The 13081-nt window shown below is 42.5% G+C and overlaps 1 protein-coding gene across 4 annotated transcripts in view; it reads left to right on the top strand.

Annotated features, from left to right (window-relative positions):
• Positions 1–9830: 9830 nt before the first annotated feature.
• The window catches only part of CUNH11orf49 (chromosome unknown C11orf49 homolog), a 189378-nt gene continuing 186127 nt past the window's right edge, over positions 9831–13081 (top strand). Inside the window, exon 1 of one of the 4 annotated variants that reach the window (XM_032844663.1) lies at positions 9831–10210. In XM_032844663.1, the coding sequence (XP_032700554.1) occupies positions 9952–10210 (259 nt within the window). In that variant the 5' untranslated portion in view covers positions 9831–9951. The remainder of the gene's footprint in view (positions 10211–13081) is intronic. The other 3 variants (XM_032844664.1, XM_032844661.1, XM_032844665.1) reach the window with 3 other exon arrangements.

A 13081-nucleotide genomic window follows, 5' to 3' on the forward strand; every position in this document is an offset into this window, starting at 1 on the left:
CCCGCCAGGGGACCGGGAGGGGGTGTCCCGGGCCAGGCCGCCCCGCCCCCCGCGCCGCAGCCCCCGCCACCGCCACCGCCCCTGGTCCCGCCCCCAGCGCCGGTCCGGCCCCTTCCCGCCCTCGGCCCCCGCCCCCCGTCCCCGGCCCCCACCCGCCAGCGCCTCCTGCGCTGGCCGGGCTCCTCTTCAGGCCGCCCCCACATTCCTCGTCCTCGAGAGAGCCCCCCTCCGTGTCCCCACTACTACTGCTCAAATGTCCCTGAATTTAAACATTATCCCAGCGGCAACTCTCGATCCCTCTCACTCTACTCTGTGCCAGAGAGGAGCACCCGGGCTGACCCAAGTCGCCTGGACGTGACCCCGGCCCCCCTACCAGCCCCAAGACAAGACTTTATTGATGTCTCAGAATAAGCAAGGCTTGCTAATGCATAATCCTCCTAGGTCTTTATTAACATCAAACAAGGGACATCAGGGGGCCTGGAGGGCTGTATCTTAACTAGCATTCTCACTGTCAAAATTCCTTTTCTGAGATTTTCGTCTTGCACCACCCCCACTCCGGTCTAGGCAGCGTTGTTCTAGGGCTAAATAATTCCACGACCTCCCCTTTTCATTTACTCATTTCCTGAGGTGGTTGTCTGGGTCCTCTCGCCCCAGCTCAGACGTCCAGAATTGACCCAGACATAGTTCCTCCTCGCTGTCTTTGTAAATCGGCGTTGTTAGCCTCTTCCCCTTCTTTGACTTTCTGATCCTGGCAAGGAAGGAAGGGGGTAAGGAAGTAAGTCTTTCCTTGCACTTGCACTTTCCCAGAGACTGGAGCCTCCTCCGGGCTTGCGTCTGTAGGGCCTTACAGCAGCATTTAACTTGCCCCTTACTGCAGAAAGTTTTAAACTCCTCTCTTGTCTTCGCTTCATGGCCCGTGCTCTCTCCAGAGTGTATTAATAATATGAATTAATTCTGGGTGGTTTTTTTTTTTTTTTGGTTGAATCTTGTCTTGTTATTTCTGTCCAAGCCCACAGCTTCCTTAGCGTCTTCTTATCAGTTTTCCCTCCAAGCTGGTATGCCAACATTCCCCAGCTTTGGGTCTTCCGCAGTCTCATTAAACCACGTTCCTCTTGCAAGTAAATAGAGTCCAGAAGACCCAAATGCTCCATGTCAGCCGAGGGAAAAGCAATATGGTATCGTGCAAAGTGGAGATTAGGAGATTTCTCCGATGGCTAGGTGGGCATTTCATCCTTGCTTGTTTTCAATATTGCAAAGGTTTTCCCTTCAAATCATCATCTTTGACCAAAGCTAACGTGAACTTTGCAACAGCAGCAACAACAAGTGAAGTGTTAACTCCTTTAGCTGGTACTTCTTTATACTGTTCTGCCTGAAATTTTTACACAGGTGAAATGTGGTTGAATCAGCATCACCATGGTAACTAATGCCGAGGCATTTTCTCTGTTTGTAGTTCTTCTTGCTGACTGAAGGCGGCAGTCGAGTCAGGTCAGTTTTACTGGATCCTACTGCTAGGAAAGACCGTCGACCTTGATGACCTAGGTCACATTAGCCTAAAATCCAAGGAGAAAGAAGTGGAGAGTGGAAGCTGATTCTAACACCCATTTCTCTCACCCCCACCCCCACCCCCCCACAATGTTTGTGATGTGGCCTTGGCTGGTCTCAGGGTTTCAATATATGCTGTCTATGCTTTTTGACCTGCTGAGAAAGATCTTACGATTCTGGAGACCACATTTTTTTCCACACGAAAACTAAGGACATGTGGTATAATGAATACATTTGTCCCAAAAAATCCAGGACACGCAGTCACCATACTTTCAATGTCAGGGGATTAAGAATTTATAAACATCTGTATTCGAAGGATAGGTTTCCTTCCAGAAGGCATGATTTATGTTGTTTTTCTGGGATTGAGGAGGAAGGGGGAAGCTGGCTGTCCCTGCCTGACTCAGGCTCAAGAGGCTGCATTTTGTGTGTGCATCCCAAGGCCTCCTCCTCCGTGGTTCAGTGCGGTTCTGGTGCACAGAGCCATCCCTGGCTGCTGTGAGTCATTGGGAATATCAATGGGTAGAAACGAACTTCGTGCATAGTCCCTGCCTGGGTCACCCCCTAGGGTGAGTTAAGTCTTGGCTGTCAGAAACTGCTCTTATGCCAGGAGTGCTAAGCCATATTTATTTTTACCAGGCCTCTCAGACTTTCTTGTTTGGAGTGAGAGATCCTGAAAAGCATGCCAGAATGGGCTGTTTGTCTCCCTTTTATTGTCCTTTGGGACATGCCCCTAGAAAATTTGCCAATTCCAAAGGGGTCCCAGAGGCATTAGTTTCCTCAGAAACACCACCCCTTCCTTCATCCTTCTAGGACAGACCAGGGAACTGAGTTTCCAAGATCAGAATATTGCCCTGAATTAGACCATCACTAATGGCCTTTTCAAAGGAAACACAGGGAGTGCTACAGAAACCAGATAGAAATGGGCACTATTTTGATCCAGCTGGATTGGAATAACTCTCTTATAACCTAGGCATCATTCATTCAGCAACCTGAATTTCTAGATATAATCCATCTGAAAGAGTAAAAGGCCTGAAGTTTTACACTTTAAAACAGTGGTTCTCAGTCAGGAGTGATTTCGCAGACATGGGGCAATCCCAGGAGACATTTTGGGAGTGGGTGCTATTGGCAATGAATGGGTAGACTCCAGGGACGCTGGGAAACAACCTCCCATGAGCAGGACATCCTCCCTGCAAAGAATGATATAACCAAGAATTATCCATCCCCACATTTTAATAGTGCTGAGGTTGGGAGACCCTGCTTTCAAAGATTAAGAACATGAGGGGAGCCTGGGTGGCTCAGACAGTTGAGTGTCTGACTCTCGATTTTGGTTCAGGTCATGACCTCAGGGTTGTGAGATGGAGCCCCATGTCAGGCTCCAAGCTCAGCACAAAGTCTGCTTGAGATTTCCTCTCCCTCTTCCACTGCCCCTCCCACTTGTGCTCTCTTAGTCTCACATAAATAAATAAATCTTAAAAAAAAAAAAAAGTTAATGTGAGTCTGCAAAGAATTGCTGCATCTACTCTCCAGAATCACCTTCTTGTTAACACAGCATGAGTGGAGGGAAAGAGTTCTTAAAGCTGTAGAAGGAAAAACAAGAAAAAGCACAGCTAAAGGAGCTAAAGAAGTCCTACACCTGCCACTTCTGCGTAGGGAGGCCTATTTCCAGTATTTGTTCACTTGGTAAGTATTTATCAAGGGCATATTATGTTCCAGGCAAGGTAGAGGCAGTTGTAAACAGATATATTGGGTTCCTGGAACTTAAGTCTGACGGTTGGGGTTGGAAGGAGATACAAGTATGCAGAGGCATTGAAAGAATGATCCCACGAATGAATTTAAAGTGATAAATGATAGGGACATTCAAGGAAAATTACTGAGATCTGTGAAAGGAGAAACTTGATTTAGATTTGGGGACTCAAGGAAGGCCTGTCTGAGGCACTGACACCTAAGCCGATCAAGAGTCACAGGCTAGGAGTGGGGGCAGAAGGCAGAAGGAACAGCATTTGCAAAGGCCCTGATCCAGGAAAGAGTCCAGAGGACTTATGGGAAAGTATCATTAACTTTTAGCAGTGGATGCTGTTATTTAAGTCCAGGGGGCTACTACTGGAGAGTGGGGGAAAAAATGAAAGTATAAGGAAAGAGTCTGATTGGCATTTTCTTTAATCACAAACGCTTCACACCACCATTTCTAGTGCCAATGCTTTTCATGTTCCAGTACAGCAGTGGTTCTCACATCAGGGGCTGGGGTACAATGGCTGATTCAGTTCTCAGGCCTAACTTGGGGCACACCCTGGAAAGCAAGATTTTCTACATATTTCTATCTCCTGAAAGCTTGATAGTCACACATCTGGCATATATAAGTAGAGTCTTTGCAGCAAATATCTCAATATATCTTGTTTATTTCACCAGCAAAGATAAATTTAGAATGGTGGATACACAAATGGAGCAATGAATAAACACATTTAATAACAAACATGAATCAAGCAACTATGCAAGTGGTCTCTCTCTCTCTCTTTTTTTTTTTTGAAGATTTTATTTATTTATTTGAGAGAGAGAGAGAGAGAGCATGAGAGGGGAGAAGGTCAGAGGGAGAAGCAGACTCCGCATGGAGCTGGGAGCTCGATGCGGGACTCAATCCCAGGACTCCAGGATCATGACCTGAGCCAAAGGCAGTTGCTTAACCAACTGAGCCACCCAGGAGCCCGCAAGTGGTCTCTTTGTTTTCACACTTGCCCTTTTGTAATTCATTCTCTACACGTACAGCAACCAGAGTGACTTAAGAAACATAAATCAGGTCGTGTCTTTATTAGGCTTAAAACCTTCTGATGGTTTCCTATTGCACTTGGAATAATATCCATGCTTCTCACGTGGACTTCGAGGTCCTTCATGACCTGGAATCTGCCTGCTACTTTGACCACTTCTCCCCTTATTCATTCTGCTCTGGCCACACTGGCTTTCTTTAAGCTCTGCAACATGCTAGCATTTCTTCCAATTTTTGCATGCGCTGTCTTTTTTTTTTTAAACTTAAAATACTGTTTCCCCAGACCCTTCCAAGGCTAGTTTCAGCTCAGCATCCCAGCTTCAGCAAAACCTCATCTTATCATCGTAAAGTTGCCTGTTCTCCCTCACGGCCTTTATCCTATTTTATTTAGGAAGTTAGATAAGATTTCCCAGGGTCAGGGCATTTAGCTTAAGTCTTATAGGATGTGTAAGAGTTTACTAGGCAGAAAATGTGGGAGAGGTACATTCTAGGCAGAAAGAAGTTATACCAAAGCAAGGTGGTGGGAAAGAGTTCAGTGTGTTTGGGAATAATGAGTAGGAAAATATGGCTGGAGTATTAAGTACGTAGGGAAGAGTGAATGGCAAGGTGGCTGGAAAGGTAGGTTGGGATCAGATTGTGAAGTGATGTACATTGTCTGCATGTTTAGGAATTTTGCTTCATCCTAGTAATGGTGAGTCAGCAATGCTTTTAAAGTAAGATAGTAATGAGGTCAGATTTGAGTTTTAGAACAATACACTCTTGTAACAATCTAGGGATGGCTCAAAGGAAAAGAATAGACATAGAGACTGAAGCTTTTAGTCCTAAGATTCTAAAGTTTGGGAAGTTCCAAATCATATCCCAAGTTTATTTAATGATTCCTAGTATATTTCCTCTCATCCTCCTGAACTAATCTGTTGCAGCATAATCTGTATGCCTTTTCTTGAGCTAGTTGATTTTTTTCCTGGGCATTTCTTAATATATGGTGATCTCTCACACACAGTATTTAGATCTAGGAAGGATATGCCAATGCTTTCTGTTTGATTTTTTTTTAAGTTTATTTATTTAAGCAATCTCCACCCAACATGGGGCTCAAACTCATGACCCCAAGATCAAGAGTCACATGTTCTTTCAACTGAGCCAACCAGGCACCCCTCTATTTGATTTTTAATGCTCTTCTCAATTAAGTCTTGCATTTTGCTGGCCTTTTGTTTTAATGAATTTATTTCATGAATTGGTTCCTGTGAGGCGACCATAAATCCCATGGATTGGATGGCCTTCATTTTCTAGGCTTTTAATCTAGAGGGGAAAAAAATCTATTTAACAGGCCTTTATTCTATTAGACACTAGAAATTTAAAGATGAATGAACACTGTCTCTGCCTTCAAGGAACTCACAAGCCAGTAGGAGAGTTCAAAGAATTTTTTTAATGACATAAATGTTTATCAAGGTGCATACTTGAAGACAGAGGAAGGCAGAGCTAATTTTTGTGGGCTACCAAGAAGAATTAGAAAATCTTCTTCCCTTTCAAACTATATGAAAGTATAATTCCCAACTCTTTCTACAGCATTAGAAAATATAGTATAACAAGAAGGTACAAGTCTAGTCACCTTTGAGCTCTGGTTCAATTTAAGCCATGTCCTCCTAACCACTTTCTTGTAATGCTTTAGTTATTTTTAACTGTCTAAGAGTTTGTGAACATTTTCTTTTTTCTTTGCAAATTCTCCCAGATCTCTGGATTGTTGGCTTGTAGCAGTTCAAAATGACTTGTCTGTAAATAGCATTTTTTACTTTAAACATGTTAATCCCATACACTGGCATCACACTTAGTTTCTACTTTGCTTTCATGGAAGATAAGTCTTTTAAGAAGAGCCCAGGAGCTCAGCATGAATTTCATGACCTGCATTTCTTAGTAGCTACTTTGCCCTTAGGATCTTTTCTGCTTGATGAGTCGATAAAAGCTTGTCCTAGTTTCTTGAACCTATTTTGTAGCAATAATTCAGCCTGCATTTTTTTCTTTCCTTATTGTTTCCTTGAAGTTTAAAACTATTTCGTATCTTTATGTTTGCTTTTCTGGAGTTTTCAATTTTAGGGAGAAATTTCTTCCCTAAAAATCTCTTCATAGGTCCTCTCCAAAGCTAGAAATGTCTATTAACTTTTTCCTTATAATTAGAAATTATAATCTGATAAACTGCTGTCTCCACATATCCTCTCTTGTGGGTGTTTTTCTGATTGCTTTGAGCTTGATGTTTCTGTTCCTTGTGTTGTAGTAATGACTTTCACATGTCATGCCTTCACTGCGCTTTGACCAATTTTATATCACTTGTTTATATTCAGGGTTGTGGCGCTGTCTTCCGACTTAGTTGTTTACCTGGATGATTATTTGTTTAGATAACATTTTCAGAAATATGTTATAGTAATTTGAGAATCTGAAAACCTATCTAAATTGAAAGCTGATATTTTTTTTCTTTCCTTAACATTCAAGGGGGTCACAATTACACCTGTCTCTAACATCGCTCGTGTATTTCTACTCTTTTTTTTTTTTAAGATTTTATTTGCTTATTTGACTGACAGAGATCACAAGTAGGCAGAGAGGCAGGCAGAGAGAGAGGAAGGGAAGCAGGCTCCCTGCCTAGCAGAAAGCCCAATTCTGGGCTGGATGCGGGGCTCGATCCCAGGACTCTGCGATCATGACCTGAGCCGAAGGCAGAGGATTTAACCCACTGAGCCACCTAGGCGCCCCTATTTCCACTCTTCTTAAGACCCATGTTGTGTATGTTTCACTAAAGAGGTTTCCTCTGCCACTGAGGTGTGGCGAAAATCTGTTATCATGTACTCTGTGGCAGAAGAGAAATCTAAAAGTAGCTGTTCCTTCTTGGGAAAAACAAATACTATCTGGAAGGTCATCACTTCTGCTTTAAAAATATTTTAAAGAGGAGTCCCTGGGTGACTCTGTCAGTTAAGCATCCATCTCTTTTTTTTTTTTTTTTTAAAGATTTTACTTCTTCATTTGCCAGAGAGAGAGAGAGCGCACAAGGAGGGGAGAAGGAGAAGCAGGCTCCCCTCTGACCAGCGAGCCGGACATGGGACTCTATCCCAGGACCCTGGGGCCATGACCTGAGCTGCAGGAAGTTGCTTAGCCAACTGAGCCACCCGGGCACCACAGCATCCAACTCTTGATCTCAGCTCAGGTCTTGAGCACAGGATTGTAAGTTTAAACCCTGTGTTGGGATCTATACTGGCTGGGCCCATGGAGCCTACTTAAAAATATGTATTTTTTAAAGACTTTCAAGGGGCGCCTGAGTGGCTCAGGTGGTTGAGCATCTGCCTTTGGCTCGGGTCATGATCTCCAGGTCCTGGGATTGAGCCCCACGTCGGGCTCCCAGCTCAGCCGAGAGTCTGTTTTTCCCTCTCCCTCTGCCTCTCCCACTACTTGTGCTCTCTCTGTCTCTGTATCTCTCTCAAATGAATAAACAAACAAACAAAAAATCTTAAAAAAAATAAAGACTTTCATGTCATTTATTGTTTGTTTTCAAGTTTTAATACATACTTATTATAGAAAATTTTGAGAATATGTAAAAGTATAAAGAAGAAAAATGCAAGCAGTCAGTAATTCTAACCCCAGTAAGGCTACCTGTTATTTCTGTGCAACCTCAAATTTTCTTGAAGCCTTAGTCTAGCAACCTCCTGCCCTTTTCTTCCTCAATAGACTGTTGAAGACATTAAGAGTGGAAGACTGACTTTAAATATATGGGTCCTTAGGATTTTTATGGAAGGGATGGAGCTGTAGGAAAAAGCTACAAATTGCTCCAGAGATGACATCTTGTTCTTATTTAGCTTTCTTTGAGTCATTAACAGTCGGGCGCCACTGGTGCTGAAACTTATCATTATTATAACCGCAAATGGGTTAATGCCCAAACAAAGCTATATTCTTGGGGCTGGTTCCCAGCTCCACCACACAGATCCCAGCAGCAGCACCCTCCAAGTCCCAGGATAATGCCCCACAAATAAGAGGATGTCAAACGTCCAGCCTGGACTTGAAATTCTCTTATTTTATCTGGGAGCTTCTAGTTGCTGTCAGGGTGGAGCAAAAGTAAAAATAAATAAATAAAAACCAAGCCAACAAACCCTTAAAAAAGAGGCTGTGTGGTTTAGTGGTCAGACCACTAGCCTGGAGGCTGGGATAGTTGAGATCCAGTTCTAGCTCACCCACCAATTGGCTGGATGATGCTAGACAAGTCATTTTCCTGACCTGTTCCTCAGTTTCCCTGCTTAAAAAAAGGAAGTGCCTTAGAAAGTTTTTATGAGGACAAATAAAATGATCTGCAAATAGCTTCAGGTTGCTTGGAAATAAAATGAAATTGTAGTCCTTAATAATTACTATCCCATTATTTTATTAATAATATAGTAATAAGCCACGGGTGTGAAAGTTATGAAACTTTCACACCCTCAAGCAGCACTGGGGCGGGGGCAAGGGCAGCAATGGGATGGTGCGGGAGGCAAGAGTGGAGGAAGAACAGGGGGGAGAAAGCAAATATTTTTATCAAATTTGCAGGAATTGACATTAAATATCAAATTAGTAAATTCATTATCTCAAGATAAATGCTGCTTCTAGTTTGGCTCTGTCCCTTTATCCTTACCACATCCAAACTCAGAGTGACTCATGGGAACCTAGAAATAAGACATACACAATTTTAAGGCAAAGGGAGAATTAGGAGGTTAGAAGCTCCTACCGGAGAAGACTAAGAATAGATCATGGACACAAAGCGAAGAAGTTCCTCTTTCCCTTTCTTCCCAGTGTAGGTGGTCCACTGGTTTCATAGTCATTCCTCTGATAGCATGATTTTCCTTTTCTTCCTTCCTTCATTTCTTTCTTTTTTTCCTTCCTGTTTTTCCTCCTTCTTTCTTGTTCTTTTCACAAAAATCTCACTTTGTGGGAACTAACTTAACAAGTGAGGATAGAGTGGCTTTTTCTAGTAGGTTTCAGCTGTAACAGGAACTACAGATCACTAACTTGTTGTGGGGAGTGAGGAGAAAATAAAAGAATAATCTGGAGATCTGGGATGTTAAAAACCAATTAATACCCTGCCTTCTTAAAAGAGAAGTGAGCAATGAGGCATATGAAGAAAAAAAAAAATCCAATAGTGCCCTCGCTTGTGTTCCCCATCCCTTCAAGAAGTGAAGTGTCTTGTTGGGAAAAAAGAAAGACACTTGGGAAGGGTATCAAATAGTAAGGGATATGGGTAGAAGGAGGGACTAAAGATAAAGAGGAATTTGAGAGGAAATGTCAGTGAACTCGTAGAGGATTTAATAACCACCTTCTGCATGTCCAACCTGGACATGGGCAGAAAGGACACATCCCTGACCTCACAGAGCAGCCAAAACACACGCCTGTGAAAAGCACTTGGTAGCAATTTCAGACAGTAAATAATAAAGAGATAAAAGCAGGTCATGGGACATTAAGTGTTTATGGGAATGTAGGGGTGGGAGCTATTATTGCGAGTTAGGGTAACAGCTGTACAAAGTAGGAATCATAGTTATGAAATTCAGAAATTGCGCCTGCGGAGGGCTCGCAGTAATTTTTCGACACCGGGAAATGTGAGAGATTCCAAAGAATGCTCCGTCTCAAATTCCTCTAAAACCAACTCCTCAAGAATGGCAGTCCTCAGAAACCTCAACCGCCGTGAAGCGACGGCTGCCGGAACCGGTGTGGCCAGCTTGGGGTTGCGATACGGAGACTGTTTGCGTGACACCTCCTCCACCTCCCGCCTCCTCCCGCCGCGTGGTTGCCGTGGCAACGGAAGAGAGCCGGCGACCTGGGTTCCGGAAGCCGGAGTGCTAGAGCTTGGAAGCTACCCTGGTCCAAGGATGCTGAGTCCCGAGCGCCTAGCCCTACCGGACTACGAGTATCTGGGTAGGAGTTCCTTCAGCTTCGCAGAAGGAAAGAAGTGCCGACGATTAGGCCCGGGTCTGGGGAGGAGGAGCGGAGGGGGCTGAGTGGGAACGGGGGTTGGGGGGAATAGGGAGGGGACAGGAAGGGCGGGGTGGGGGGGCGGGCATTCCGGGGCCTGGAAGTGCAAGGCCGAGCCAGGGGGAAAACAGCGTTGGGGGTCAAAGGGCGTCTGAGGTGTACGGGCTCAGGCAATGTGGATTGTGTTCGAAGTGGGATAGGTTGGAACTGAGAATTTGGGGGCGCTTTTGGAATATTATAGATCATGCTGGTGGTGGAATAACCTTGGAACCTGAAGTGCCAAATCAGTCATTCCGTGAACCATCATCTTCCCGTTACAGCGGCCACTAACATGTTTGAGCATTTCTTTTACATTAGGCACAATGCCAAGCATTTTATGTGCACTTTTAAAATTGATCGTCACAACAGCCCTAGGAGGAAATACTGTGTTTTTCGTCCATTTTGAAGACTGAGAAACCGAGGCTGAAGAGGTGACTTGGATAAATAAGGCCACACAGCTAGAAAATGGTAGAGCTGGAATCAGGAGCTAATCTGCCCATTCCAGAGCTTGAGCTCTTGACCACTGAGGCAGTAGCTGTAGTACTTTATTGGGTACCTTCGATGTGGAAGGCCTTTGCTGGGTGAAAAGAGGATGTATATGTGTGTGTGTATATATATATACGTACAACTATGCACATACATTTAAAAACAATCACAGACTTTATTTTTTTAGAGGAATTTTAAGTTTACATAAAATCGAGCAACTATCATAGAGCTGTTCCCATCTACTCTCTACCACTCACTCACTCGGTTTCCCCTATGATTAACACTTGCCACTAAGGTAGTACATTTCTTACAACTGATGAATCAATATTGATACATTGTTATTAACAAAGTCCATGCTTTACATTAGGGATCACTCTTTGTGTTGTACAATTCTATGGGTTTTGAATTCCCCATGTCATGTACCTGCCATTATAGTATCATCCAGAGTAGCTTCACTGCCCTAAAAATCCTCTGCGCTCTACCCATTCATCCTTCCTCCTGCCCCTATCCCTTGGCATCCACTGATCCTTTTTACTGTCTGTGAAGTTTTACTTTTCCAGAATGTCATACAGTTGGAGTCATATAGGATGTAACCTTTTCAGACTGGCTTGTTTACTTAGCAGTATGCATTTCAGGCCCTCCATGTCTTTTCCTGGCTTGATAGCCCATTTCTTTTGATCACTGAATAACATTTAATAGTTTGGATCCACTATAAAATTTTTTTAAAATGAAAAACAATTCTAGTTTAAATTTTTTAATTGGTACTATGGAAATTGGATTAAAAATATAAAGAAGTAAAAAAAAAATATAAAGAAGTTTATGGTGAAATCTCCTCCCCCGCCCTTCCCTCATCTGCCAGTTTTTCTCCACCCTTAGCACTACAGTAGTAACCACTATTACTGGTTTCCTGTGTATCCTTCCAGATTCGTTTATTATGTACATAAGGGAGAGTATAGTGCACACTTTTCTCATTTAATAGATCTTAGAGTGAGATGTCAGTCTTAGAAAGCTTCCTTCTTTAAAAAAATTTTTTTTAGCTACATAGTATTTAAATAATTTAACCAATTCTCTATTGGTAGACAGGTTATTTTTAGCCTTTTGCTAACACTAAAAATACCTCACTGAATAAGGTGCAATTTCGTTCCTTTACTAGTATATCTGCAAAGACAAATTTGAGAAAGTAGAATTGGTAGGTCAGGGGAATATGCATTTTAAAATATTGTTGGATATTACCAAATTGCCCTCCGTAGAGCTTGTACCATTTTACATTGCCACCAGCAATGTAAGAATGTGTCTCCCCATAGTCTTTTCAACAAAATATGTCAAATTTTTGAGTGATTTCAACCTATTAAGTGACAATTAGTCCCATGCTAGATTTAAAGTACATTCCTTTTGTGCAACTGAGCATCTTTTTACCAAGTTTAAGGGCTATTTGGTTTTCTAAATCTATATCTATGGAAAGAGGTATATATATGTAGTAATAAAGCTATATATGTGGTAAGATATATATATACACCCACATATACACACACACACATATGTGGAGATCTATATGTGGGTATATATATATATATATATATATACACACACACACATATATGCATATACATGTATGTGGGTATCTATATGTGCTTATATGTATATGTAGAGAGATTAATTAACTACATCCATTAATTAGTCAAAAGGGCATAGTGATATCACAGATAACTTCATATCAGATGAATAATAGCAATGTCTAGCAAACAACCTTTGCAAAAGATTTTATTTACTCCATTACTCAGTGAATCTATAAAATATTTGAAAATTCTAGTCCGTTGTTCAGTCTCTTGGGTGTTTGTTGTTTAAGTAATGTACCTCAGAGTCTTGGCATGTTTAATACACTACTGCTTTGGTAAATAGAAGTTGGTGGTCCCTCCGTAGTGGCTTTTTAAGGAAGACTAATTCAATGGCAATGCTGATAATGAATCTACAAAGAAAATCGGAGTCTCAAGTTGATTCAAAAAGCTTCAATGTCCACCTATCCACCTAACATCTGAGCTCTGGGCAAGTGCTTCTTTAGGCTCTGTTGCACATTTAAGTCTCTTAACCCCTTGTCCCATTCAGCATCTGGACAGTCATGGTGCCCTAAACAGGGTCATACTGCTCACTGGCTTCCTCATGGTTCATCAACTCATACAACTCTGCTGAAATGCATTTGTCTTTGGCTGAGAACAACCCCTATCCATTACAGTTTGGTCACTTTTACAGGGATGCTGTTTTGAAATATTCACCCTAATCTAAGGACCATTG

Source organism: Lontra canadensis, unplaced genomic scaffold, assembly GCF_010015895.1.
Source record: "Lontra canadensis isolate GAN:19392208 unplaced genomic scaffold, GSC_riverotter_1.0 scaffold154, whole genome shotgun sequence".
NCBI classification, from domain to species: Eukaryota; Metazoa; Chordata; class Mammalia; order Carnivora; family Mustelidae; genus Lontra; species Lontra canadensis.